At 42.9% G+C, this 26,255-nt stretch overlaps 1 protein-coding gene across 4 annotated transcripts in view; it reads left to right on the forward strand.

Annotated features, from left to right (window-relative positions):
• The window catches only part of LOC117360138 (cytochrome P450 4V2), a 129,016-nt gene that overhangs the window by 89,904 nt on the left and 12,857 nt on the right, over positions 1-26,255 (forward strand). For 3 of the 4 annotated variants that reach the window (XM_033943862.1, XM_033943889.1, XM_033943872.1), the window contains one exon: positions 6,394-6,528. In XM_033943862.1, the coding sequence (XP_033799753.1) occupies positions 6,394-6,528 (135 nt within the window). Of the gene's footprint in view, positions 1-6,393; positions 6,529-16,498; positions 16,627-26,255 lie in introns of those variants that run through there. The other variant, XM_033943880.1, reaches the window with a different exon arrangement.

Raw genomic sequence — 26,255 nt, forward strand, 5'->3', positions numbered from 1 at the left:
ACAGGCCAGGATAAAGGATACATAATGAACATGGAATATAAATATTTAAATGCACCAGCTCCTAAATGTTCTTTTTTCTATACACTCCCGAAAATACACAAAAGTCTGAGATCCCCCAGGTAGATCTATTGTGTCTTTGTGGACTTTTTTCTCCAGCCATTCGTAAGTAAAACTTTTTCATATATTAAGGACACTACGGATTTTCTCAAAAGAATTAAAGATAGCACTTGGTTTGTGAATGACTCAGAGACTTGGATGGTGACTTTAGATGTACAGTCACTATAATACTGTCATTCCACAAGAAGATTGCTGGAAGTCTTATCTGAAATTATGGATAAGCGACTTGATACTTCTGAATGTTTGAATAACCTGGCTCATATTGCTATGTGTGAAAATTTTGCTTGAAAGAAAATATTATAAACAGACATTGGGAGTGGCTATGGGGACCACTATGGCACCCTCCAAAGTGAATTTATTCAAGGCTAAATTTGAAACTAAATGGATTTTGAATTCTCCATTTAAAGCACAAAATGGACCAGATACATTGACGATATATTTTCTTTTTTTGGAAGGAGATCAAACCACTTTAGACAAATTTATCAGCTGGTTGAATGAATGTCATCCTAAAATTAAGTTTGTGAAACATAGTAGTTGTAATGAGATTACTTTTCTGGAAATGTGGAGGGGAATAATAATAATAATAAAATACACTTTTTGGTCTAAGGCCCTAGGCGCCCAAAGAGGGCAGCAAGGACATGTCCATTCTCGAAAAAAAACATCCAAAATGTGGGGTTTTTTGAGAATGGCCCTGTATGTTCAGAAATTTAATTGGCCATACTGCCACTACATCTACCTTTAAGCCCTATTCTCAAATAAAAAAAATTGCCCAAGCTCCAAATGCCCAAAACAAAACCTTTTAGGCATGGGAGGGACCATTCCTGGTGGGGAGGGGGGGTCCAGGTGGGGGTGATGGTGAACTTGTGAGGGGGGTTGGAGGGTGTCGGCAGGAGGGACTGGGCATCCCTCTTTCCAGGAAAGATTTTGGGAGGGTTTGGGGGATCACGGCAAGAGGTTATTTTGTGGACATCTCTCCTGCTGGCGATCATTTGGGGGGGTCGTGGCAGCTTCGGACAGGAGGGACTGGGCATCCCTCCTGCCGCGATCATTATGGGGGTGGGAGGACAGGTTGCTTGGGCCGCTGAGCTGATCGCGGCAGCCTCAATCAGCTCAGCAGCCCGATCCGGAACATATACGTGTTTTGACTTGATCTAAGTCAAAAACATATAAGTTCCATCCAGGCAACCTGTTAAACTTTTTGATATGGCTGCCAGACGACTTAAGTGTAGGACAGCCCACCTTTCACCTCCTCCAAAAACGCCCCTTTTTTGCTCTGGGCGCATAGAGGCAGTGAAAAGGCCTAAGCTGGTTTTAGATATGTCTAAAACCATGTTCGATTATCAGTACGTGGATGACCTGTCTTTTTGATCATCCAAGTACTGATTTAGGCGGGGTTTTTTTTAGACGTGGTTTTTTATTATGTACCTCTAAATTGATAAGGGTTGTTGATAGAATTTTTGCAACAGTGCACAGGAAAAAACTGATCATAATACCTTACTACATTATCAAAGTTTTCACCAGTCCCATTTAAAACAGTCTCCCAGTGTCACAATTTTTGAGATATCGTAGAATATTCTGTACTACAGATGAATATAAAATGCAAGCAGAAGTATTAAAGGAGAGGTTAACTGAATGGAGGTATCTCTATAGGATTATTCACAAAGCCCAAAAAAGGGCACTGTATGCTAACGGGTTCCTATTGTTGACAGGAAATCAAACTCCAAAAGATGAAGAAGCTATAATATGTGTCCTAAATATGTCCTACATAATATGTGTCCATATCCTTCTAAGCTCCAGCTTAGAAGGATCATAAGTAAGCAATGGTGACTGGCTACTATGATGCCAGTCTTCGCAGGAAAAAGATTGAGATTTGCCTTCAAAAGAAGGAGGAATATAAAAGAAGTATTAAGCCCATCTATGTTGCAGGACATTCATCCTAGGATCAACAGGATAGGGAGTCACAAACCATGTGGTCATTGCAAGAACTGTGATATCATGTTATCTGTGTCTTGAGTTCTATGATCCTTTGAACCAGAATTATTGCTTGAACCATGATATGACTTGTGAAACAGATCATGTAGTTACTGTATAATGTGCCCCTATAAGAAATTTTGCATAGGACAAACATCTAGACCAGGGGTGTCAAAGTCCCTCCTCGAGGGCCGGAATCCAGTCGGGTTTTCTGGATTTCCCCAATGAATATGCATTGAAAGCAGTGCATGCAAATAGATCTCATGCAGATTCATTGGGGAAATCCTGAAAACCCGACTGGATTCTGGCCCTCGAGGACCGACTTTGACACCTGTGATCTAGACGATTACGGTTAAGGTTGAATGAACACCACAGGAACATTGTACAGGCACCGCTAGTGCAATATTGTTTGGACTTTCAGCATGATTTTTTTTCAATTAAGATGTTTCGTGGTTGATCATGTCAAAAGCAGTGCTTGAGCAGGAAATCGATGTTTAATAACTTCAGCGAAAGGAACAAACTTGGATTTTTGAGTTAGACAGTTTCCCTGTATGGACTTAACTCCAATATTGATTGGTTCTACTTCAACTAACAACTTTTGTCAGATGTAATCTCAGCCCTGCCCTGCCCTCTCCCACTCACTTAAATTGCTTTGAATATCGTACCAATAGTGTATATATAAAATAGCTCCTGATAGGTGCCTTCTTGGTCTTGTAGGGGTGTTTCCTTATTCACACCTGAAGGTTAGGCCTCTCTGACTTCATAAAGCCTGAACCATTATCTGCAAGAAATCATTCCAGTCTAAACCTTGCAAGAAGAGAAAGAAGAAAACATCTTTGCTGCTTCTGCCTGATGCATTCTGGGTAACATAGTAACATAGTAGATGACGGCAGATAAAGACCCGAATGGTCCATCCAGTCTGCCCAACCTGATTCAATTTAAATTTTTTAATTTTTTCTTCTTAGCTATTTCTGGGCAAGAATCCAAAGCTTTACCCTGTACTGTGCTTGGGTTCCAACTGCCGAAATCTCTGTTAAGACTTACTCCAGCCCATCTACACCCTCCCAGCCATTGAAGCCCTCCCCAGCCCATCCTCCACCAAACGGCCATATACAGACACAGACCGTGCAAGTCAGCCCAGTACCGGCCTTAGTTCAATATTTAATCTTATTTTCTGATTCTAGATCCTTTGTGTTCATCCCACGCTTCTTTGAACTCAGTCACAGTTTTACTCTCCACCACCTCTCTCGGGAGTGCATTCCTGGCATCCACCACCCTCTCCGTAAAGTAGAATTTCCTAACATTGCCCCTGAATCTACCACCCCTCAACCTCAAATTATGTCCTCTGGTTTTACCATTTTCCTTTCTCTGAAAAAGATTTTGTTCTACGTTAATACCCTTCAAGTATTTGAACGTCTGAATCATATCTCCCCTGTCTCTCCTTTCCTCTAGGGTATACGTATTCAGGGCTTCCAGTCTCTCCTCATACGTCTTCTGGCGCAAGCCTCCTATCATTTTCGTCGCCCTCCTCTGGACCGCCTCAAGTCTTCTTACGTCCTTCGCCAGATACGGTCTCAAAAATTGAACACAATACTCCAAGTGGGACCTTACCAATGACCTGTACAGGGGCATCAACACCTTGTTCCTTCTACTGACTACGCCTCTCTTTATACAGCCCAGCATCCTTCTGGCAGCAGCCACTGCCTTGTCACACTGTTTTTTCGCCTTTAGATCTTCGGACACTATCACCCCAAGGTCCCTCTTCCCGTCGGTGCATATCAGCTTCTCTCCTCCCAGTATATACGGTTCCTTCCTATTATTAATCCCCAAATGCATTACTCTGCATTTCTTTGCATTGAATTTTAGTTGCCAGGCATTAGACCATTCCTCTAACTTTTGCAGATCCTTTTTCATATTTTCCACTCCCTCTTCGGTGTCTACTCTGTTACAAATCTTGGTATCATCTGCAAAAAGGCACACTTTTCCTTCTAACCCTTCAGCAATGTCACTCACAATCATATTGAACAGGATTGGCCCCAGCACTGATCCCTGAGGGACTCCACTACTCACCTTTCCTTCCTTCCAGCGACTTCCATTAACCACCACCCTCTGGCGTCTGTCCGACAGCCAGTTTCTGACCCAGTTCACCACTTTGGGTCCTAACTTCAGCCCTTCAAGTTTGTTCAACAACCTCCTATGAGGAACTGTATCAAAGGCTTTGCTGAAATCCAAGTAAATTACATCTAGCATATGTCCTCGATCCAGCTCTCTGGTCACCCAATCAAAAAATTCAATCAGGTTCATTTGGCACGATTTACCTTTTGTAAAGCCATGTTGCCTTGGATCCTGTAACCCATTAGATTCAAGGAAGTACACTATCCTTTCTTTCAACAACACTTCCATTATTTTTCCAACAACTGAAGTGAGGCTCACCGGCCTGTAGTTTCCTGCTTCATCCCTGTGACCACTTTTATGAATAGGGACCACATCCGCTCTCCTCCAATCCCCAGGAATCACTCCCGTCTCCAGAGATTTGTTGAACAAGTCTTTAATAGGACTCGCCAGAACCTCTCTGAGCTCCCTTAGTATCCTGGGATGGATCCCGTCTGGTCCCATCGTTTTGTCCACCTTCAGTTTTTCAAGTTGCTCATAAACACTCTCCTCCGTGAACGGCGCAGAATCTACTCCATTTTCTCGTGTAACTTTGCTAGACAATCTCGGTCCTTCTCCAGGATTTTCTTCTGTGAACACAGAACAGAAGTATTTGTTTAGCACATTCACTTTCTCCTCATCACTTTCCACATATTGGTTCCCACCATCTTTTAGCCTAGCAATTCCATTTTTCATCTTCCTCCTTTCACTAATATATCTGAAAAAATTTTTGTTTCCCTTTTTTACATTTTTAGCCATTTGTTCTTCCGCCTGTGCTTTCGCCAGACGTATCACCAGATACTGTATTCTAGTCAAGGACATGCAGCTGTGCCTAAATGCTCAGCCTGTGTGAATCTTGGGGGAGGAATAGCTCATGTGCTGTTCTTATCTAATGAAGGCGCCTCTGTTTCACGGCCTGAGCGAGACTCTATACAGAAAGGCTATTCATCTAAGTTATGTTTCTGGATTGGTCTGGAGAGGTCATCTGATGAACCAAGTGAATGTGCCCAATTATTAATTTAGTCTGTATTAGGATGTGAGAGAACTTGTATCTTATCATAGGTTTTCTCTGCACTTCTTCTATAATAATTAAGACCTGAAAAGTTACCTCTTGTGACTCTCTGCCTGAGAGAGAGAGAACTGGACTTTTATACATCTGGATTCCATCACATAAAGGAAACCTTTGCTGCCAACCTAATTTACAGCTTCTCTAGTTGCTGAAGGACTGTTCCTAAATAGAAGAATTTCTATATCTGCTAAGCTGAGAAAAGACGTCTTCCATTTCACCTGATTCTGTGCTATGGCCTAATTAGATGGTGAGAATAAGGAATTCTATTGTCTTTTCAGCTGGGTTAGAGAGGGAATCCTATTGACTTTGGGAAAAGGAATTGAAGCACCTGAGGTGATAAGCTATATTTTTAGTTGCTACTAATCAGGAATTATTATTATAAGTAAGTGTGTGTAAGAATTAGTTTTACTCATTTATATAACAAGTGTGGCGTGATAATTATGTACTGAGTTTCATATATGTATTCGGATATTTTGTAAACAATAATTAGTTATTGCTGCTGGCTTATGAACTATATTTTTCTATTTTCATAATAAAATTCTTCCCATAGCCTTGGTCTCTATTTTTAGTATAAACTGGCAAAATAATGAACCTTGGGTAAGGAGATTATGGTTTTCCCTAGCATCTGACTAAAACAGGCATGTATTTGTTTATGTAAGTGATTAGTCTTCCATAAATCTTACTACAGTCTCTTAAACTAGACCTCCCCCTTCTTTGTAAAATTACCCTCATAGTGCCTTCAGAAAAACAGGAATTTGGTGACAAGTGAGCATTTTACAAAGGAAGACATTCAAAAGGGCTGCATCTCTCAGCATTTTACACTTGTAAGTAGTGCTATTTTAAAATACAAATTGTTTAACGTTGAGGTGGTTTTGAACTTCTGAGAGGTAAACTTTTTTAAGCCATTTTTAAGTGGCTTTCAGCATTTCTAAAAGTGTTTTAGGATTCAATGTGTTCAGTAAACATGTGCTGATTGGAAGGGGGCTCCACCATAATCCTACAAGTCTCTGATCATTATCAGTAGGATATCATTGCAAAAAAAATCAGATGTATGCATGTTGTTTTCTTTATTTCCTCCATTTTAGGTGAATCTGATCGTCGTGCCACAATGGATGATTTAAAGAAGCTACAGTATCTTGATGCAGTCATAAAGGAAACTCTTCGTTTATTTCCATCAGTTCCAATCATTGGTCGAGCTGCACGTGAAGACTGTACCATTGGTAAGTAGTAAAAAAACCCTATGCAGCTCAAATTCATTCATTCTTAATTGCTTGAAAATGAACCTTTGTTATACATGACCTTTTGAGTACACTGTCTCATTTTTTGTGGGGGGGGGGGGGGAGGGGAGAGGGGAATAGTCCCATGAATATATCTGTTTTGCAAGATCCAGGCAAGATTTACTAAGCCTTTTACCTTGAAAAAGCAGCTCAGCTGATAATTACTAGTGCTGCCCAATTCAGGGAAAACATTTTCAATTTGGTTTGCTTTGGGTTAGCACCCAAGAAAGGCCAAAAGAACAAACAAGATGCTAGGAATTATTAAAAAAGGGATGGTAAACAAGATGCTAGGAATTATTAAAAAAGGGATGGTTAACAAGATTAAGAATGTTATAATGCTCCTGTATCACTCCATAGTATGACCTCATCTGGAGTATTGCGTTCAGTTCTGGTCTTCTTATCTCAAGGAAGATGTAGTGATACTAGAAAAGGTTCAAAGAGCAACCAAAATGGTAAAGGGGATAGAAGTCCGTTCATATAAGGAAAGACTAAAACAGTTAGGGCTCTTCAGCTTGGAAAAGAGATGGCTGAGGGGAGATCTGTGCACCGAGGGAGTGGGTATATATGGTGGGAGTGAGTATATATGGAGAAATAGGTCCCAAGAAAGAGGAGACTGAGAGGGGACATGATCAAAACATTTAAGATATTGAAGGGAATTGACTTCGTAGAGAAAGAGAGATTGTTTACCCTCTCCAAGGTAGAAAGAACAAGAGGGCACTCTCTAAAGTTAAAAGGGGATAGATTCTGTACAAACGTAAATAAGTTCTTCTTCACCCAGAGAGTAGTAGAAATCTGGAACGCTCTTCCAGAGGCTGTTATAGGGGAAAGCACCCTCCAGGGATTCAAGAAAGGGTTAGATAAGTTCTTGCTGAACCAGAACGTATGCAGGTAATGCTAGACTCAAATAAGGCACTGGTCTTTGACCTAAGGACTGTCGTACGAGTGGACTGCTGGGCATGATGGACCACTGGTCTGACACAGCAGCAGCAATTCTTATGTTCTTATATGATTAAAGTCTACAAAATCCTGAGTGGAGTAGAATGGGTACAAGTGGTTTTCCACTCTTTCAAAAATTATGAAGACTAGGGGACACTCAATGAAGTTGTAGGGAAATACTTTTAAAACCAATAGGAGGAATTTTTTTTTTTCATTCAGAGAATAGTTAAGCTCTGGAACGCATTGCCAGAGGTTGTGGTAAGAGTGGATAGAGTAGCTTGTTTTAAGAAAGGTTTGGACAATTTCCACTTCAAAAATAAAATCATCACAATCAGAGCCACATTCAACAACTCACAAAATATCATAGAAGAGATACTAATAAAACCCACAATAGACGAAGCCATCTCAGCAGATAGGACCTGGACCACCTTCCCAACGACACAATGGTCAGACCTGGATCGGCTGTACAAAAAAATAGAGCAAATCCTCCTGTGATTTGAACAACTGTCCTCCTTACTTACTACCTGCAGCATCCACTAAATTCATAGCTTGTCTCACACTATGGTTGCAAACCACCCTCAGGGAAGGACAGTTCCCTCTGGAACTTGGCGAAATCATAATCACCCCCATACTAAAAGACCCCAAAGGACCAATAGACAACCCAACAAATTATAGACCAATCGCTTCTATCCCATTATACATCAAACTCACAGAGGGTCTAGTAGCACAATATCTGTCCAACTACCTAGAAGACCACCACATTCTGCATCCAACTCAATCTGGTTTCAGAGCTAATCACAGCACAGAAACTCTACTGGTATCTTTACTAGATATAGCCCGACAGCACCTCAGCAAAGGAAACAAGTTACTAATCATCCAACTCAATCGTTCAGCAGCATTTGACTTAGTAGACCATCCCATACTTCTCCAGATACTAGATGCCATAGGAATTTCAGGTAAAGTTCACAACTGGTTCCAAGGATTCCTTCAAACAAGATCATACAGAGTTAAGTCAAAAGATCTTTTATCCGACCCTTGGACAAACCCCTGCGGAGTACCACAAGGATCCCCTCTATCGCCCATACTATTCAACCTCTTCATAGCTTCCTTAGGCACTGCCCTAGACGCCCTAAATATAACTTCTTTCAGCTACGCAGATGACATAACCATCATCCTCCCCTTTGACATCCAAGACCCCATCTCCTATGGACGCCTGAAAACAAAACTGGAAAAATGGATGATGAACCATAAGCTGAAACTGAATGCGGAGAAAACCAAATTCCTACTACTAGAGAAGGAACAAAAACCATCACTAACAGAATTGGAAGTAAACACAATCAAATATTCTATACAGAGCACTCTCAAAATTCTAGGAATACAATTAGACAGATGCTGCACAATGCAGACACAAATACACAAAATCATACAAAAAGCATTCTTCACCATGCGAAACCTAAGAAAAATAAGAAAATTCTTTACCAAAGAACACTACAAGATCATTGTACAATCCCTCACACTTAGTACCTTAGATTACTGCAACATGCACAAACAACCATGCACAAACAACATGATAAAACAACTACAGACCGTTCAGAACACAGCCATCAGACTCATCTACTGTCTCAGCAAATTTGACCACATCACCCCCGCCTATGTAGACTCTCACTGGCTTCCGATAAAAGCAAGAACTCAATTCAAGTTCTATTGTCTACTATTTAAAGTAACCCATGGTACTGCTCCCTGTTACCTAAACAACCGCCTATACCGCTACCACTCACCCAGATCAAGGAGAACTCAAAACCTATTCACCTTCCCCCCTCACAATGGCACCCGACGTAATAAACTATACGACAGCCTTCTAGCGACACAGGCAGCGAAAATTGACCCCACCATCACCAAACTGATGATTAAAACAACAGTCATCAAAGTGTTTCGAAAAGAAATCAAAACATTTCTATTTAAAAAACACGTCCCCACTAACTAATCTCCTCCCCCCTCGCACAAGCTCACCCTCTAACACATCAGTCAACTCCTAGAACCTTACCTTCCAAAAATATTCTGATTCCTAAATAAGCATCTACCTTCAGTATCCAACAAACTTCCTCACTCATTGTTAGGTAATTTTTCTTCTGTAACCAGTATATACTGATATTCTCCACTGTACCCTGTTTATTACTTGATTCTCTACTATGAAATTCTTTCGGAAAAGATCCAGATATCTTATAATTTATAATCCTCTACCACACCATGTAAAGTTCATGAATCAATGTTATGTAATTCTCTCGGTAATGTCCAGATCTCTTCTAACTTGTAATCTGCCTAGAACCGCAAGGCACAGGCGGAATAGAAATCACTAATGTAATGTAATGTCTTATTGAGAAAGACATGGGGGAAGCCACTGCTCGCCCTGTATCAGTAGCATGGAATATTGCTGCTTCTTAGATTTTGGCCAGGTACTCGTGACCTGGATTGACCACCGTGAGAAAGGGCTACTAGGCTTGAAGGGCCATTGATCTATAACACAGTTCTTCAACCGCCGGTCCGCGGACCAGTGCCAGTGCGCAGGAAATTTTTGCCGGTCCACGCAGGGCCGGCAAGATTGACTCACTTCAACTTCCTGCCAGTCCGCGCAGGGCCGGCAAGATCAACATCTGAAACCTGCGCTGGGCCGGAGAGATCTTGGGGAGCCTCCGACAGTGGCTTTCTCCCCTCTCTGCAGCTCTCCTTTACTTCCCAGCGCAGCGATTCACGAAGGCAGCCTTGGGGCCTTTGCTGAGTCGTGGCTGCCTCTGATGATGCAACTTCCTCTTTCCTCAGAGGCGGCGCGACCCAACAAAGGACTCGAGGTTGCCTTCGTGAATCGCTGCGCTAGGAAGTAAGAAAAACTGCTGGGAGGGGAGAAAAACCACTATCAGAGTCTGGGAAGCTGCTGGGCAGGGGAAAAAAGGGACAGCTGCTACTGGAGAGGGAGAAGGAGAGATGCTTCTGGGAGGGGAGGAGGGAAAGGAATCTGGGAAGCTGCTGGGCAAGGGATAAAAAGGGACAGCTGCTACTGGAGAGGGAGAAGGAGAGATGCTGCTGGGAGGGGAGGAGTGAAAGGAATCTGGGAAGCTGCTGGGCAAGGGAAAAAAGGGACAGCTGCTACTGGAGATGGAGAAGGAGAGCTGCTTCTGGGAGGGGAGGAAGGGAAGAGAGTTACTGCTGGACAGGAGGAGGAGGGAAGGGAGAATGAGAAAAGGAAGGAAACAGCTGGCAGAGAGATTAGAGGAGGGGAAGGGGAGACACAGGCATGAGAAAGTAGAGAGATTGATGATAGGAAGGGGTCAGCAGAAAAATAAGCAGAGAGGGACAACGATGATAGATCTGGTGTAGGAGAGATAAAAATGAAGAGAGCAGTGAAGCTGGAATGAATCATGTAAAAAGGAGAGAGGGGGCACAAGCTGGATGGAAAGGGGAGAGGGGCATAGAAAGAAGACAGATACCATATGGAAGGGGGAGAGGACAGACAGTGGATGGAAGGGGCAGATGCTGGATTGAAGAGACAGAGAGGGCAGATGCTGGAAGGAAGAGAGTGAAAAGAAGATTGAAAGCAGAAACCAGAGACGACAAAAGGTAGAAAAAAATAATTTTATTTCTATTTTGTGATTAGAATATATCAGATTTGAAATATATATCCTGCTAGAGCTGGTGTTAGACATAACTGGGGACTGCAAAACCCAGGCAGTGCTTCTTTAGCTTCCAGCTGGCTTAGGGCGCTCTCTGACCAGGGGGCAGTTGCCCTAGTTGCACTCCCCTAAAACTATTCCTGTCATGTGTGACTGCAGTATTCTGTTAGCAAGATATTTCTGTGTAGCATTCTGTAATAATTTGGCTTGTTCAGTTTTCTTGATAGTAGAGGGGATATATGTGAAGGGGAGGGGAGACAGGGGTTTTGTTGATCCTGCTCTGAATTATTTGTATTTATAAAATGACAATTGTACAGAATATTGTTTCTTTTTATACTTTAATAAAATACATTCAATATAAAATCATAACTGAGGCTTGTGTGGATGGGATCAAATGATTTGTGGGGACCGAACTTGCGGAGATGGGGTGGAAACGGGGTTTTTTAAATTTTAGTCCTAGTAGTTTGCCGGTCCACAAAATAATTATTTTTTTCTGCAGGTCCGCGGGTGTAAAAAGGTTGAAGAACACTGGTCTATAAGGCTATTCTCATGTTCTTATGCTTTTACTGCCCAATCTGGAGTTTTGGTTGTTTTTTTTCAAATATCCTGGCAGGTTTATTTTGTAGCCTTTTCACTCCCTCTCTAACCCCATGGTATAAACAAAATAAAAAAGTATTTTCCTTTCTCTGTTAGGTCCTAGCTCACGCTTGCTAACACCAGCTGTAGCAGGATACACATTTCAAATCTGACATATTGTAATCACAAAATAGAAAATTATTTTTTTCTGTCTTCCACTGCCAACATTTGTTTCTTTCCCACTGTCTATCATCTCTCTCTCTCTCTCTCTGTCTCCCTGCCCTCCACCCTATGTTTGGGCATTAAAAATGTAAGAGTAGCTGTGTGCAATGAAGCAAAGCCAAGGAAGCATTTTAGGCTTTGCAAAGAGTCCAGAGTGAAAAAGCCTGACTTGACAGTAGTAGCAATTTGATGATCAAAAGTTAGCTTTGAAGCTATCCAGATGCCTAAGTAGCAAACATAGGGAACAGGTATGATAGGCTGATTGAACCATGATAATGTCTGAACTGGTGGGCTAACATATAACATAACATCGTGCTTGTTAACCAGATAGCCATAAGTTCAACGCAGTTTACAAAAGATTATAAACGAGGAACAATGTTATTAGAAATAGAATAAATCATTTAACCAAGTTTAAAAAAAAAAAAATAAGTTTTCAACAGAGTCCTAAAGTGTTTGTAGGAATAAGCAGAAAGCAATAACGATCGAAATTCTTTATCATGGGAAGCTACCTGAAATACCAAAGTATGTTCAAGAATTTTTTTGCTTTTACAGCCCTGTACAGAGGGAAAATTAAACAAGGTATGAAATTTTTGACTATGTTTGTACGATACTAAGGAAAATCTATCAACCAGATAGACTGGAGTAGTGCCATACAAAACCTTATAACAGAAACAACCCAACTTGAACAGGATGCAAGCCTCCATCGGCAGCCAATGCAATTCACAATAAAATGGCGTAACATGGTCATACTTCTTAAGTTTGACTGCTGTATTCTGAATCAATAGGTGTCAGAACAGGGGGTGGGGGGGCCATGGCCTCCCCCAAATTTCCCAGTGGTAATGGGGCTGACGGTCTATCTACACAGGCGGAACTCTCCTGGAAGTGGCATATTGCTGCCAGCTAGCGTACCTGCTGGTAGGCTCTCTCTGCTGCAAACCTTCCCCAATATCTACTCCTCCCCCCCACCTCCACTGTGTGTGTACTTTACATTTCTCAATGCTGCCCTACTGTCTAGCATCTTCTCTCTACTGCCTGATCCAGCAGAAACAGGAAGTTGTCAGAAAGAGCAGGGCGCAGTGGAGAGAAGATGCAGGACAGCATTGAGAAATTGGTTCCTCCACCCAGCAACGTTTACAAGAAATGAAAGTAGACACGCGGTGGAAGGGGAAGGGGTAGATGTCGGGGAAGGTTTACAGCAGAGAGAGCCAACCAGCAAGTACACTGGCCAGCAGTAAGATACCGCTTCCACCAGAGTGCTGCCTGGTGCTGCCAGATTTGGGGGAGGGGTAGAAGGTAAAGAGGAAGCGATATAAGACTTGGGAGTGGAGGAGGGAGATATGTTGGATTCAAATGAGAGAAGGAGTGAGAGATGTAACACTAAGGAATGGGGTAAGGGGAGGAGGAAAACATCAGATTTGTGACTGACAGGGAGAGATTGCCTTAGCATTAGGACCACAGGGAGAGGTTACAGAGGGGGGTGGAAGGGGTATAATGAGAGATGGATTTGGAGGAGGACAAATGGAGCAAGAGAGGGAGAGAAGGACATGGGGCAGGTAGAGGGGGTTAGGGAGAGATAGTAGAAGGGAGGGAAAAATGTATGTGGAGGGCAAAATGGAGAGAGGGAGAGATGGATATGGTGGGGAGGGCAAAATGTGGATAAGGAAGGAAATTCAGGGGAGGGGGCAGAAGGGAGAGGAAAGATCAGCTACTCAGGGAGAGCAGAGGAGGAAGAGGAGAGATGGATAGGGAAAGGCGAAGGGGATATGGAATGGGAGAGGGCGGAGAGATGTCGGACTTGGAAGGAGGGAGTGGAAGGGCAGAAAGGAGAGATGTTGGACTTGTGGGAGGGAGAGAGAAAGAGAAAAGAAATGCTTGGTTACAAGGGTGGAGTAAGCAACAAGGCAGGGAGATGCTAGAAATGGTGGATCCATTTGGGAGAGTTGTCAAGGAAACAAATGAGTATATGAGGAAAGAAATGCGGTAATGGGAAGCAGATAAAAGGGAATAAATAGGAGGATGAGAAATGTGAAAGTTAGGGGGTGAGAAGGAAATAGAAAGTTGATTAGATAAAAAGTGAAAAGGAATAAAGCAATGTTCTCTCTAAACTGCATGGCAGGACATAAGAGAAGTGGAAAGACAGTGGTCTAAGCTGAAAGGAGCGATAAAAATGGCTACGGACCTTTATGTGAAGAAAATCAATAAAAACAAGAGAAAAAGGAAGCCGATATGGTTCTCCAACCTAGTGGCTGAGAAAATAAAGGTGAAAGAGTTGGCGTTCGTGAAATATAAAAAAAACCCAAGAAGCGGAGAGCAGAAGTGACTACAGGGTGAAACTGAAAGAAGCCAAGAGAGAGATACGTCTGGCGAAAGCACAGGCGGAAGAACAAATGGCTAAAAATGTAAAAAAGGGAGACAGAAGTGACTACAGGGTGAAACTGAAAGAAGCCAAGAGAGAGATACGTCTGGTGAAAGCACAGGCGGAAGAACAAATGGCTAAAAATGTAAAAAAGGGAGACAAAATTTTTTTCAGATATATTAGTGAAAGGAGGAAGATGAAAAATGGAATTGCTAGGCTAAAAGATGCTGGGAACCAATATGTGGAGAGTGATGAGGAGAAAGCAAATGTGCTAAACAAATACTTCTGTTCTGTGTTCACAGAAGAAAATCCTGGAGAAGGTCCGAGATTGTCTGGCAAAGTTACACGAGAAAATGGAGTAGATTCTGCGCCGTTCACGGAGGAGGGTGTTTATGAGCAACTTGAAAAACTGAGGGTGGACAAAGCGATGGGACCAGACGGGATCCATCCTAGGATACTAAGGGAGCTCAGAGAGGTTCTGGCGAGTCCTATTAAAGACTTGTTCAACAAATCTCTGGAGACAGGAGTGATTCCTGGGGATTGAAGGAGAGCGGATGTGGTCCCTATTCATAAAAGTGGTCACAGGGATGAAGCAGGAAACTACAGGCCGGTTAGCCTCACTTCGGTTGTTGGAAAAATAATGGAAGTGTTGCTGAAAGAAAGGATAGTGTACTTCCTTGAATCTAATGGGTTACAGGATCCGAGGCAACATGGCTTTACAAAAGGTAAATCGTGCCAAATGAACCTGATTGAATTTTTTGATTGGGTGACCAGAGAGCTGGATCGAGGACATATGCTAGATGTAATTTACTTGGATTTCAGCAAAGCCTTTGATACAGTTCCTCATAGGAGGCTGTTGAACAAACTTGAAGGGCTGAAGTTAGGACCCAAAGTGGTGAACTGGGTCAGAAACTGGCTGTCGGACAGACGCCAGAAGGTGGTGGTTAATGGAAGTTGCTCGAAGGAAGGAAAGGTGAGTAGTGAAGTCCCTCAGGGTTCGGTGCTGGGGCCAATCCTGTTCAATATGTTTGTGAGTGACATTGCTGAAGGGTTAGAAGGAAAAGTGTGCCTTTTTGCAGATGATACCAAGATTTATAACAAAGTAGACACTGAAGAGGGAGTGGAAAATATGAAAAAGGATCTGCAAAAGTTAGAGGAATGGTCTAATGCCTGGCAACTAAAATTCAATGCAAAGAAATGCAGAGTAATGCATTTGGAGACTAATAATAGGAAGAAACTGTATATGCTGGGAGGAGAGAAGCTGTTATGCATGGACGGGGAGAGCGACCTTGGGGTGATAGTGTCCAAAGATCTAAAGGCGAAAAAACAGTGTGACAAGGCAGTGGCTGCTGCCAGAAGGATGCTGGGCTGTATAAAGAGAGGCGTAGTTAGTAGAAGGAAGAAGGTGTTGATGCCCCTGTACAGGTCATTGGTAAGGCCCCACTTGAAGTATTGTGTTCAGTTTTGGAGACTGTATCTGGCGAAGGATGTAAGAAGACTTGAGGCAGTCCAGAGGAGAGTGACGAAAATGATAGGAGGCTTGCGCCAGAAGACGTATGAGGAGAGACTGGAAGCCCTGAATATGTATATCCTAGAGGAAAGGAGTGACAGGGGAGATATGATTCAGACGTTCAAATACTTGAAGGGTATTAACGTAGAACAAAATCTTTTCCAGAGAAAGGAAAATAGTAAAACCAGAGGACATAATTTGAGGTTGAGGGGTGGTAGATTCAGGGGCAATGTTAGGAAATTCTACTTTACGGAGAGGGTAGTGGATGCCTGGAATGCGCTCCCGAGAGAGGTGGTGGAGAGTTAAACTGTAACTGAGTTCAAAGAAGCGTGGGATGAACATAGAGGATTTAGAATCAGAAAATAATATTAAATATTGAACTAAGGCCAGTACTGGGCAGACTTGCACGGTCTGTGCATGGCCGTTTGGTGGAGGATGGGCTGGGAGGGTGTAGATGGGCTGGAGTAAGTCTTAACAGAGATTTCGGCAGTTGGAACCCAAGCACAGTACCGGGTAAAGCTTTGGATTCTTGCCCAGAAATAGATAAGAAGAAAATTTAAAAATTTAATTGAATCAGGTTGGGCAGACTGGATGGACCATTCGAGTCTTTATCTGCCATCATCTACTATGTTACTATGTACCTTTTAGTAGCAGACCACGGAGCCAGCACACTAGGACCTCTGGCCATACTCTGCTGCTGTGGCTTTGTGAAGAAAGAAGTGCGACTGGAAGGAAGGAGGAGGAGGCCTACTTGGATGTCTTAGAGCTGGCCAGAACACAGGTACATACCCTTGGGAGGGAGTATGAACTTGGGACAAGGAAGGGAGGGCAGCACATTGGGTCACAGAAGGGAAGGATAGTGGGAGAGGTGTGCATTAGGACACAGACAGAAGAGAAAGGGCACATTGAGACAAGGAAGGGAGTGTGAACTTGGGACAAAGGAAGGGAGGGGGCACGAGCTTAGGTCATGGGAGGGGGTATGACCCTGAGACATTGGATGGAGGGAGGGAAAGATGCTGAGGTGGGGGAGGGAATAGAAAAGGAGAATTGTTGAACATAGATGTGAGAGGGAAAGAGATGTAATACATGGGGAAAGGAAGAAAGAGGAGACTTGTTAGGCATAGGGAGGGAGAGAATTGTTGGACATGATGGTGGGAGAGGAGTGAGGTAGAGAAAGATGAAAGAGAAATTTTGGATGTGGTGGTAGTGGAAAGGGAACAGTGGGCAGATGGAGGGAATGGAGGAAGAGAAGTGGCATGGTGCTGGAGAGGGGTGCTAGAAGGAGAAATGTTGGGCATGGGGCTGGTGGGCAGGGGCAAAAGATGTTGCATACTGTCTGGGGGATAAGAGAGGGAGAAATATTGGATGTGGCAATAAAGGGAGTTGGCGAGATGCACCTTGGATTCCTCCCTCCCTCTTTCCCTATTTCCTTTGCTGCAAGTGGTGGACAGTAAATGAAAGGGAGACATTGCATATCGGGGTGGAGGAGAGAGGAAGAAATGCTGTGCAGGGGTGGGGAGCCGAAAGTGTGCTTTGTGTAGTTTAATTTTGTGGGTTACCATTATGTATTGTTAATAAGATTATATTGTGTACATTATATGAAAAATGAATGGAAGAATGGTATTTGTAAATACTATTATGGGGGTACAGAGTCTGAGGCAGAGCTTAGGTGGGTCTGGGGCGGAGCTTGGGCAGGGTCTAGGGCGGAGATTTTGCCTCCTCCAAACAAAAAAAGTGTTCTGCTTCCTATGACTGCCTACATTCGACCCAAACTGTGCCTCCAATGATGCTTATATGCATATTACATAAAAGTGCTTGCTTTATTGTAATTAAATATATTTTTACAGACACATAACAGTTGCATAATTTTATGACGCCCCTCTCTGGGCTTAAAACAGGGTTTACCCATGAAAAAAACTCAGGATTGATTTTCAAAGTGATTTAACCAGGCAGCCAAGGCTCCTGCCTGGTTAAATTGTACAGGCTGACTCAGATGCAGAGATATTCAGCCATATTTAACTGGACACCATTACAGCACACTGAGTTGGGGCAGAACCAGGAGTATTCAGGCCTAACTTCATAGGTGGTAGTCATTATTTAAAGAATTGCTATTACAGGATGAATATTGTCCCTTCATAAAATTTCTCCTTTAGAGAGCAATTCTATAACAAAAGCGCTAACAATTATATGCCCATTATTTGTTTATAAATTGTGTACATATGCGTGTACATAATGAATATCTCCAAAAATTCCTCCTAAATGCTATTCTGTTTATATCCAATTACATTAGTGTTCTACAATGGAACATACTGTAGGTGCCTACATTCCTTTATAAAATAGGAATCTACTAGATACCCAGTTAAAAAATTGTCCTCTAAGGAGTTAATTCTATAAAGGGCACCCATCCATATATGGGTTTTGCAGGTTGACATGTCCAAAAGTGCACTAAGACCTAGATTCACTAAACCTTCCGATCGTGTCCTGACAATCGCAAAACCAGTTTTTCTGGTTTTGTGATCATTCCCCGACCCTGACCTGATTCACTAACCTCCTGGCTGATCAATCTCCGACCCGATTCAATCCGCCCATGCAAATGAGGGGAAACGGCATGCAAAGTAGGAAGCCCTCGATTCACTAAACAGAAGACGGAACACTGATTGAGCTTGCATATTTGAAGTGAAGCGACTGCTGAGGACCAGTCGCTTCACTTCCTTACCGACTCTCCTGCACTCTTCTACCCTTTAAAACCATGGGCTGCCAATGTGCTTTAGCAGAATATATAAAAAAGCGGCCACCGATCATGTGTCAATCACGTGAAGACGCCAGGTACAGAAATGTGCCTCCGGCAAAGGTAGGTGCTGGAAATGTAGGCTAAGGTTTTCCAGGCCTACATTTCCAGTGCTTACCTTTGATGTGAATCGTGCCTCGGTAGACACTTCCATAGTGGCATTCGGTGGCCTAAAGCGTCTACAGAGGAGGTACAATTCAGATGCCTATTTTACCTTTATAAAACCAGAATAAACATCTCCAGTTTTATATGTAGGACCTCAGTGGTGATACTCGGTGGTTATCTACTACTTAAACTATTGAGTTTTACTGTCCCACTTCTTCATTGGTCCTTCTTATGTCTCTCTAAAATTTTATTTTTTATTTGAGTAAACTAATTCTCATCTAAAGTAAACTAATTCTCTTCTGAAGCTCAAGTCTTTCGGCTCAGTGGGGTTACTCTTCCAATATGATTCATAAAACATAAGAATTGCCATTGCTGGGTCAGGCCTTAGGTCAAAGACCAGTGCCCTGAGACTAGCCTTACCTGCGTACATTCTGGTTCAGCAGGAACTTGTCTAACTTGTTTCACTATATGCTACCTCAAGAAATACCTCCTAATGGCATTATATTAAAATGCCATTATTTACTTTACTCTAACTAACTTAACTTAGAATAAAAAAGGATTTTAATTTACTATTATTTAGCCTAACCCGTCTTCCCGACTCACCAACTCATTCAGTCAAGATGGTGGTGGTGTCCTTTCTCCTCCACAGATGACTATAAATAGGGAGAAGAAAGGATGCCTTATATGGAAGGATGACCCTTATCAGTATTAATGCGAGACTACTACAAGGAGACATGGTGGCTATTTTACATTCCATAGGTTTCAAGGTTTATTAAAATTTCTTATACTGCTTAATCCAAAATTCAAAGCAGTGTACAATAAAATAAATAATCAGCGCACAATAATACAAAACAGAGAATTAAAAACAAAATACATATCATTACAGGGGATTGATTAGTAAAAAATAAAACACAAACATTAGACATACATAGCGGTGGCCCCTTGGGCAAAGGCACATATGCGTCCCCCGTAGGACAAGCTGTTGTCCCACTGGGCTCCTTAGACAGATGCTCTACTTAGACAGATGCAGCCACAGAGCAGCATGAGTTGGTGGCTCTATCCACAGTTGCTATCGAGGGGCATTCCTCTCTGTTTTGGACTCATGGGTGCTTCTAATGACAGATGCCAGCCTGCATGGCTGGGAAGGTCATGACAACGGGTACCTGGTTCAGGGACAATGGACTCTGTCTCAGAGGAAGTGGTCCATCAGTAGGCTGGAAATATAAGCCGAACGCCAGAGGGCCACCGCGTGAGCGGACTGCTGGGCACGATGGACCACTGGTCTGACCCAGCAGTGGCAATTCTTATGTTCTTATGCCTGTTATTACAGTCATTGGAGAGTTCCCTGCAGAGCAAGCCATTCAGAGTCTTCTTGGACAATTTTACTGATGTATTGGGAGATGATCAAGAACTGACTTGGAGAAACAGTAATACAGAATTGTATTTAATGATTGTTTAAATTTTAGATAGGTCTGTTTCTATATATTGATGGAATTCTTTTCTATGCTGTATTTTATAGTAAACCACTGTGAACAGTTATAATCTCTGGCGGTATATCAAATTTTAATAAACATAAACAATGCCACGGTGGTGGCTTATGCCAACTGGCAGGGAGGCATTAAGAGTTCTATGCTACATATGGAAGACCAATTTTTGTTACGACAGGCAGAGTCACCAACAGGCACTATCTGCAGTGCATGTAGCAGAAGTGGACAACGTACAAGCCGATTATTTCAGTAGACAGACTCTAGACTCAGGAGAGTGGTCGTTGTCTCAAAGAGCCTTCCAAAGCATTGTATGACGCTGGGGTTGGCAGGCATTCGACTTAATGGCCACAGCAAGCAAGAAGAAAGGGGTATGCTGCTTCAGCCACAGACGTGAACCCGGAAGTGCGGGCCTTAGTAGAGCTTTGCTCGAAAAGGGAATTATTGTGATTCCTCCATGGTCCATGATAGATCGAGTGATCCACAGGATAGAAGACCACCAAGAAAATGTAATCTTAGTAGCCCCAGATTGGCCGCATTGGTCTTGGTATGCAGATTTAGTCCATTTCCAGAGAGACAAGAGTCTAAAGTTGCCAGTACACTCAGAGCTTCTGTCTCAAGGACCAGTTCTTCTAGAAGATCCAGATCACTTTGGTTTTACAGCTTGGCTCTTGAGTGCAAGGCATTAGCATGCAGAAGATACTTGAAGGTAGTTATTACCACTCTCCTTAGAGCTAAAAAGCAATCTACAGTCTTGGATTATTCTAAGGCCTGGGAGATTTTCCAGCTCTGGTGTGGTAAACAAGGTAATGTAGATCCCCTGAGGGTCCTGATTGCAGCGGTCCTAGCTTTTCTCCAAGCTGGGCTCAAAAAAGGGCTGTCAGTCAGTTCTTTCAAAGTTCAAGTAGCAGGCCTCCCTTGTTTCGGGGCCTGGATTCTTATCCAGGTATAGCCTGGTTTTTGAAGGATGCTTTTCGATTAATCCCACCGATATGACAGCCCTTTCCATCCCAGAATCTGAACATTGTCTTGCAAGACTTGACTAAGGCTACATGATAATTCAGAATACGGCTGTCCGACTGATTTTTGGTTTAAAAAAGAATGACCATATTATCCCATACTTTCGTTTACTTCATTGGCTGCCTTTGGAGGCAAGAGTACTATTCAAATCCTCCTGTATCTGCTTTAAGCTGATATCGGGATTGTCTCGTTTACCTTTTTCCTCATTTTGTGTTGCATAGACCTTCAAGGGAAACCAGAAATTTTTACTTATTTGCTTATCCAAATATTAATGGGTGTAGATATAAGCCCTTCTTAGATAGGACCCTAGCATTCCAAGCAGGTAGACAGCAATCTTGGCTAGGTAAATGTATTCAGCAAGCTATGTCATCTTATTGCTCTTTTCAAAAATTAATTAAGACCACTCTGTTTGATAAGTTTATTACTTAATGAATTTTATCGGAACTGTATTTCATAATCATCTGTATTTTATTACTTAATGAGAGTTTTATTATTGAAACTGTATTTTACAAACATCTGTATTTTTACTGCATTATTGTATTTCGCTGATGTCCAGCTCTTTTTAATGTAAACTGCCTTGAACCAGTGGCATACCTAGGGGGGGGCGGGGGGGCGGTCCGCCCCGGGTGCCAGCTCAGGGGTGCTCGAGCCTTGGAGTCATGGCCCGGGAACTTCCCTGCTATGGCCCCACTCCAAGGCTTCCGCGAGTCCCCGAATTGATCCTGCCTGAGCCCTCTCTCTTAACTTCCATTCCCCCACGGCCACACCCCCTGTTGCCGTCGGAGCTTGGTCAGCAACTTCCGGTTTCCGGCTGGGTGGAAGCAAGAAAGGGAGCCCGAGCCGCGTGGGACACTGCAATTAAGGCAGGAACTGAGGGTGAGTATCGCTGGGCTGCTTGGCGGTGGTTTTATTGTTATTTTTTTTTTTCTGCCCGAATCAATTTTTTAAAAACCCCAAAATCGGCCTCCCGAATCATCAATTGACCCTCCCCCTCTAAAACAGGATCGGCAACTTCCTCTTGCTAGCCGGCTCCTGCTTTAGAGGGCAAGGGGGGAGGGTCAGTTGGGAATTGCTGCAATGTCCCGCTTCCCCTCTGGCCTCCTGACCCGTACCTAATTGCATTAGACAGTACTAGATGGGGGGTGTAGGCCTTAAGAGGGAGGTGTAGGCCTTAACGGGGGGGACAGACCTTTGGGTGGGAGGTAAAGACCTTCAGGGGGGTGTAGGCTTTAAGGGGGGGACAGATCTTCGGGTGGGTGGGTGCAAGCCTTCAGGGGGGGGTGCAGGCCTTCAGGGGGGGTGCAGGCCTTCAGGGGGATGCAGGCCTTCGGGGGGGTGCAGGCCTTCGGGGTGGGTGCAGGCCTTCAGGGGGGGGACAGACCCTTCGGGTGGGGGGTACAATCCTTCGGGGAGGGTGCAGGCCTTCAGGGGTGGGGTGTAGGCCTTCAGGGGGAGTACAGACCTTCGGGTGGGAGGTAAAGTCCTTCGGGGGGGGGTGAAGGCCTTCAGGGGTGGGGTGTAGCCCTTCGGAGGGGGGACAGACCTTCGGGGGAGGGGGGTCCTGGTGTAAAAGTACACAGAGGGAGAGAGGGAAGGGGGGGTTCAAAGATACGTGCATATGCCAGACTTTGGGGGTTAGAAATAATGGGTCTAAAAACAGAGGAGTGGGAGAGAGATGGTGCATAATGGGATTTAGGGAGGGAAGGAACAGAAAGGGAGAGAACTTGGAAACAGGGGATGGTGTGGAGGGGGGATAGAGATACTGGATAGGAGGATAGTTGGGAACAGAAAGGGAGAGATGGTGGATCCTGGGGTGGTGGGGAGTTGAGAAAAGGTGAATCTGTGGATGGAGACAAAAAAAAAGGAAAGATGCCAGATCTCCGGGAGAGGGAAGGGAAACGGAAGGGGAGGACAGAGATGGCAGACGGATGGTTAGCACGGAGAAAGGAGACCCTGGCAAGCAAGACAACAAGAGCCTGGGACCAACAAGATTTGAATATTGACCAGAGAACAAAAGGTAGAAAAAATAATTTTATTTTCTGTTTTGTGATTACAATATGTTAGATTTGAAAAGTATACACGAGACAGCTTGAAATGGGAACTTTTCTATTTTTGTGAATGGCAAGGCTGAGTTCAGTTAAAATATATGCTTTATAAGAAAATATAATAATGTGTTTTATAAAGTTTATAAGCATTGCTGGCATACTCGGTGAGGTGTTCCTAGTGTTGGTGGTGGTGGTAGCATGTCAGTGTGTTGAGAGGAAGAGGTAGTCTGGGAAATTCTGCTGAGCAAACTCTGGGCCCATTTCCACCCCCAGTTAGTCCACTCCACTCAACTGGTTCACACACTGAGTGGGTCTTTGGGTGTTATTTCTGGGTAGTTGTTTTAGAATCTCTTCCAGTGGTTTGTCAGTATTTCCTTCTGGTCCAAGGAAGGAAACTTTGTCAACCTTAGCATTGACCTTCAGAATATGTTTGTAACAGCGCTGCTTGTGTGGCATTAGGCTATGTAGTGATCAAAAGAAAAAAAAACAGACCTTTGCACATTTTTGCACTATATGGTGGGTGTATGAGGAGATTCATTTCCTGCACAGTTAAGTCCGTGTGAAGTTATCTTGTGCTGTATTTGACATCTAGCAAGGTCTCTGTTTGGAAGGAAAGATCTAAGCTTAAAAATGAAGTGGCCAGAAGTTATGTTAAAAGTAGATAGCGTAGCTGGTTTTAAGAAAGGTTTGGACAAATTCCTGGAGGAAAAGTCCATTGTCTGTTATTAAGACATGGGGGAAGCTTCTGCTTGCCCTGGATTGGTAGCATGGAATGTTGCTACTCTTTGGGTTTTCACCAAGTACTAGTGACCTGGATTGGCTAGTACAAGTACTAGTACAAGTACTAGTGACCTGGATTGGCTACTAGTGCTGCCCGATTCACGATTCGAATCGGTTCACCGATTCGAATCAGGTGAATTGACGAGTTCGGACTATTTCACGCCGCCGGACTCTTCCCATCTAATGTAACTTCCGGTTTTGCGAAACAGTAAATTACATCGGAAGAAACGAAAGGAGTGGGAGAGTCAAGCGGCGAGCGAGCGGACCTCGTGCAGCAGACCTCGGCACTCAGCAGCAACAAATACTAGTTTTGGCTGGCTCTTTCCCCGCATTTCTCCTCTCTTCCCCACGATTTAATATCCAGTTCAGGCAGTAAGTAAATACATCGGCAGGGGGGGTCTGGTAAGTCTTGGGGGCTGGGGATGGAAGGTGAGAATCAGTTCTGTAGGCTATCAGAAATTTGCTTAATTATCTACTCACTCAGAAAAGCAGTAAAGTCAATAGGTTCTCTGAGTGGGAACAACCTGTTTGATCTTGCACTCTTGTGATTGACCAATTGTTTATCACTGTTTAATTTATCACATTGATTAATTTGAGCACACCTGAGGTGTCCTATGATGGTGTGCACTGCAGGCAGAGGGTGATTAACCTGTGCCTTATTGTGTAAAGCGCTGGAGAATTCTCTCCTCTCGCTTACCTCTCACGCTGAGGACACCCTGCTTCAGTATAATCATTTATATGATTTATCTTATAAACATTATTACGTGGTCTTTTCCTCAAGTGCTGAGACATCAGGTTGTTCCCACTTGGAGAACCTATTGACTTTTACTGCTTTTCTGTGTGGCTTTAACATTTTTGCTATTCAGTATACCTAAACTATTATTCAGTAGAAAAAATTTGGTTTGTTCAATCAAATTCTGTGTGGACATTGGACTTCTATGAGTGAATGTTCTGCTTGATTGAACAAACTAAATTTTTTCTACTGAATAATAGTCTAGGTACAATGAAAGTAAATAGCAAAAATGTTTGAGTAGATAATTAAGGAAATCTTTTTCATATTGCTTGCTTATGGACTGGGAAAAAAAGACTGTTCAAGCAAATGTCTCCAGAACTGCTTTAATGGAAAAATGTGATTTTTTTTTAAGTACTTTGTGAAATTTATTGTTGTTGTGAAATTTATTGTTGTACTTTGTTTAAACTTAAAAAGCGGTGTCATTAACAGTGAATCTAATCGAAAAATCGATTCAACAGGGTGAATCGAATCGAATGAAATATTTTTCTCTGAATCGGGCAGCACTATTGGCTACCATGAGAATGGGCTACTGGGCATGATGGACCATTGGTGTGACCCAGTTAGGCTATTCTTATGTTATGTTCTCATAACATAACATAAGAATATGTTTTCACTTCTTATTTTAATGTATTTTTGTTTTCACTTCTTATTTTAATGTATTTTTTTCCTGGGAACTTATCAGTGTTTTTTATAATGGGAACAAAAATGGAAGAGAATTCTAAGTTGCTTTTAAGTTTGTTGTTTTAACCTTCTTACTCAGTCTCCAGATATGCTCCACTATCCCTACTAACCACTTCCAATTTTCCTGCCTACTATTTAAAGCAATAAACGGAGACAGCCCAGCCTATTGGAACAATCGACTAATTAAATCCACCTCAACTAGACATAGGAGAACTCACGCACCATTCACACACCCTCCAACCAAAAACTGTTCAACAACCTCCTAGCCATTCGAGCTGCAACTCTCAACCTCCAACTCTACAACCTATTGACTTCGACCGCAGACTACAAAACTTTCAAAAAATAAATAAAAACCCTTCTATTCAAAAAACACATAAAACCGAACTAACACAATCAGAACTGTCCCAAGCATCACCTGCAACTACTCCATATGTACTTCTAATGTCATGACAATTTAGACATAATTTATGTTATGTTATGTTGGAATAATGGTTACATATATGAAGTTCAATAAAAGAAAATTTTCACTGCCTGTTTCTATTCTGACCATTTATTCCATTTCATGGTTATTGCAAAAAAAAAAAAAAATTTTACATGGGGGGGTGGGGGTGTGTCAAAAAATGATGGGCCCCGGGTGCCACATACCCTAGGTACGCCACTGCCTTGAACGTTTGGTTATGGCGGTATAAAAGAATAAAGTTGTTATTAT

This window comes from Geotrypetes seraphini, chromosome 1 (genome assembly GCF_902459505.1).
Source record: "Geotrypetes seraphini chromosome 1, aGeoSer1.1, whole genome shotgun sequence".
Classification (NCBI taxonomy): domain Eukaryota; kingdom Metazoa; phylum Chordata; class Amphibia; order Gymnophiona; family Dermophiidae; genus Geotrypetes; species Geotrypetes seraphini.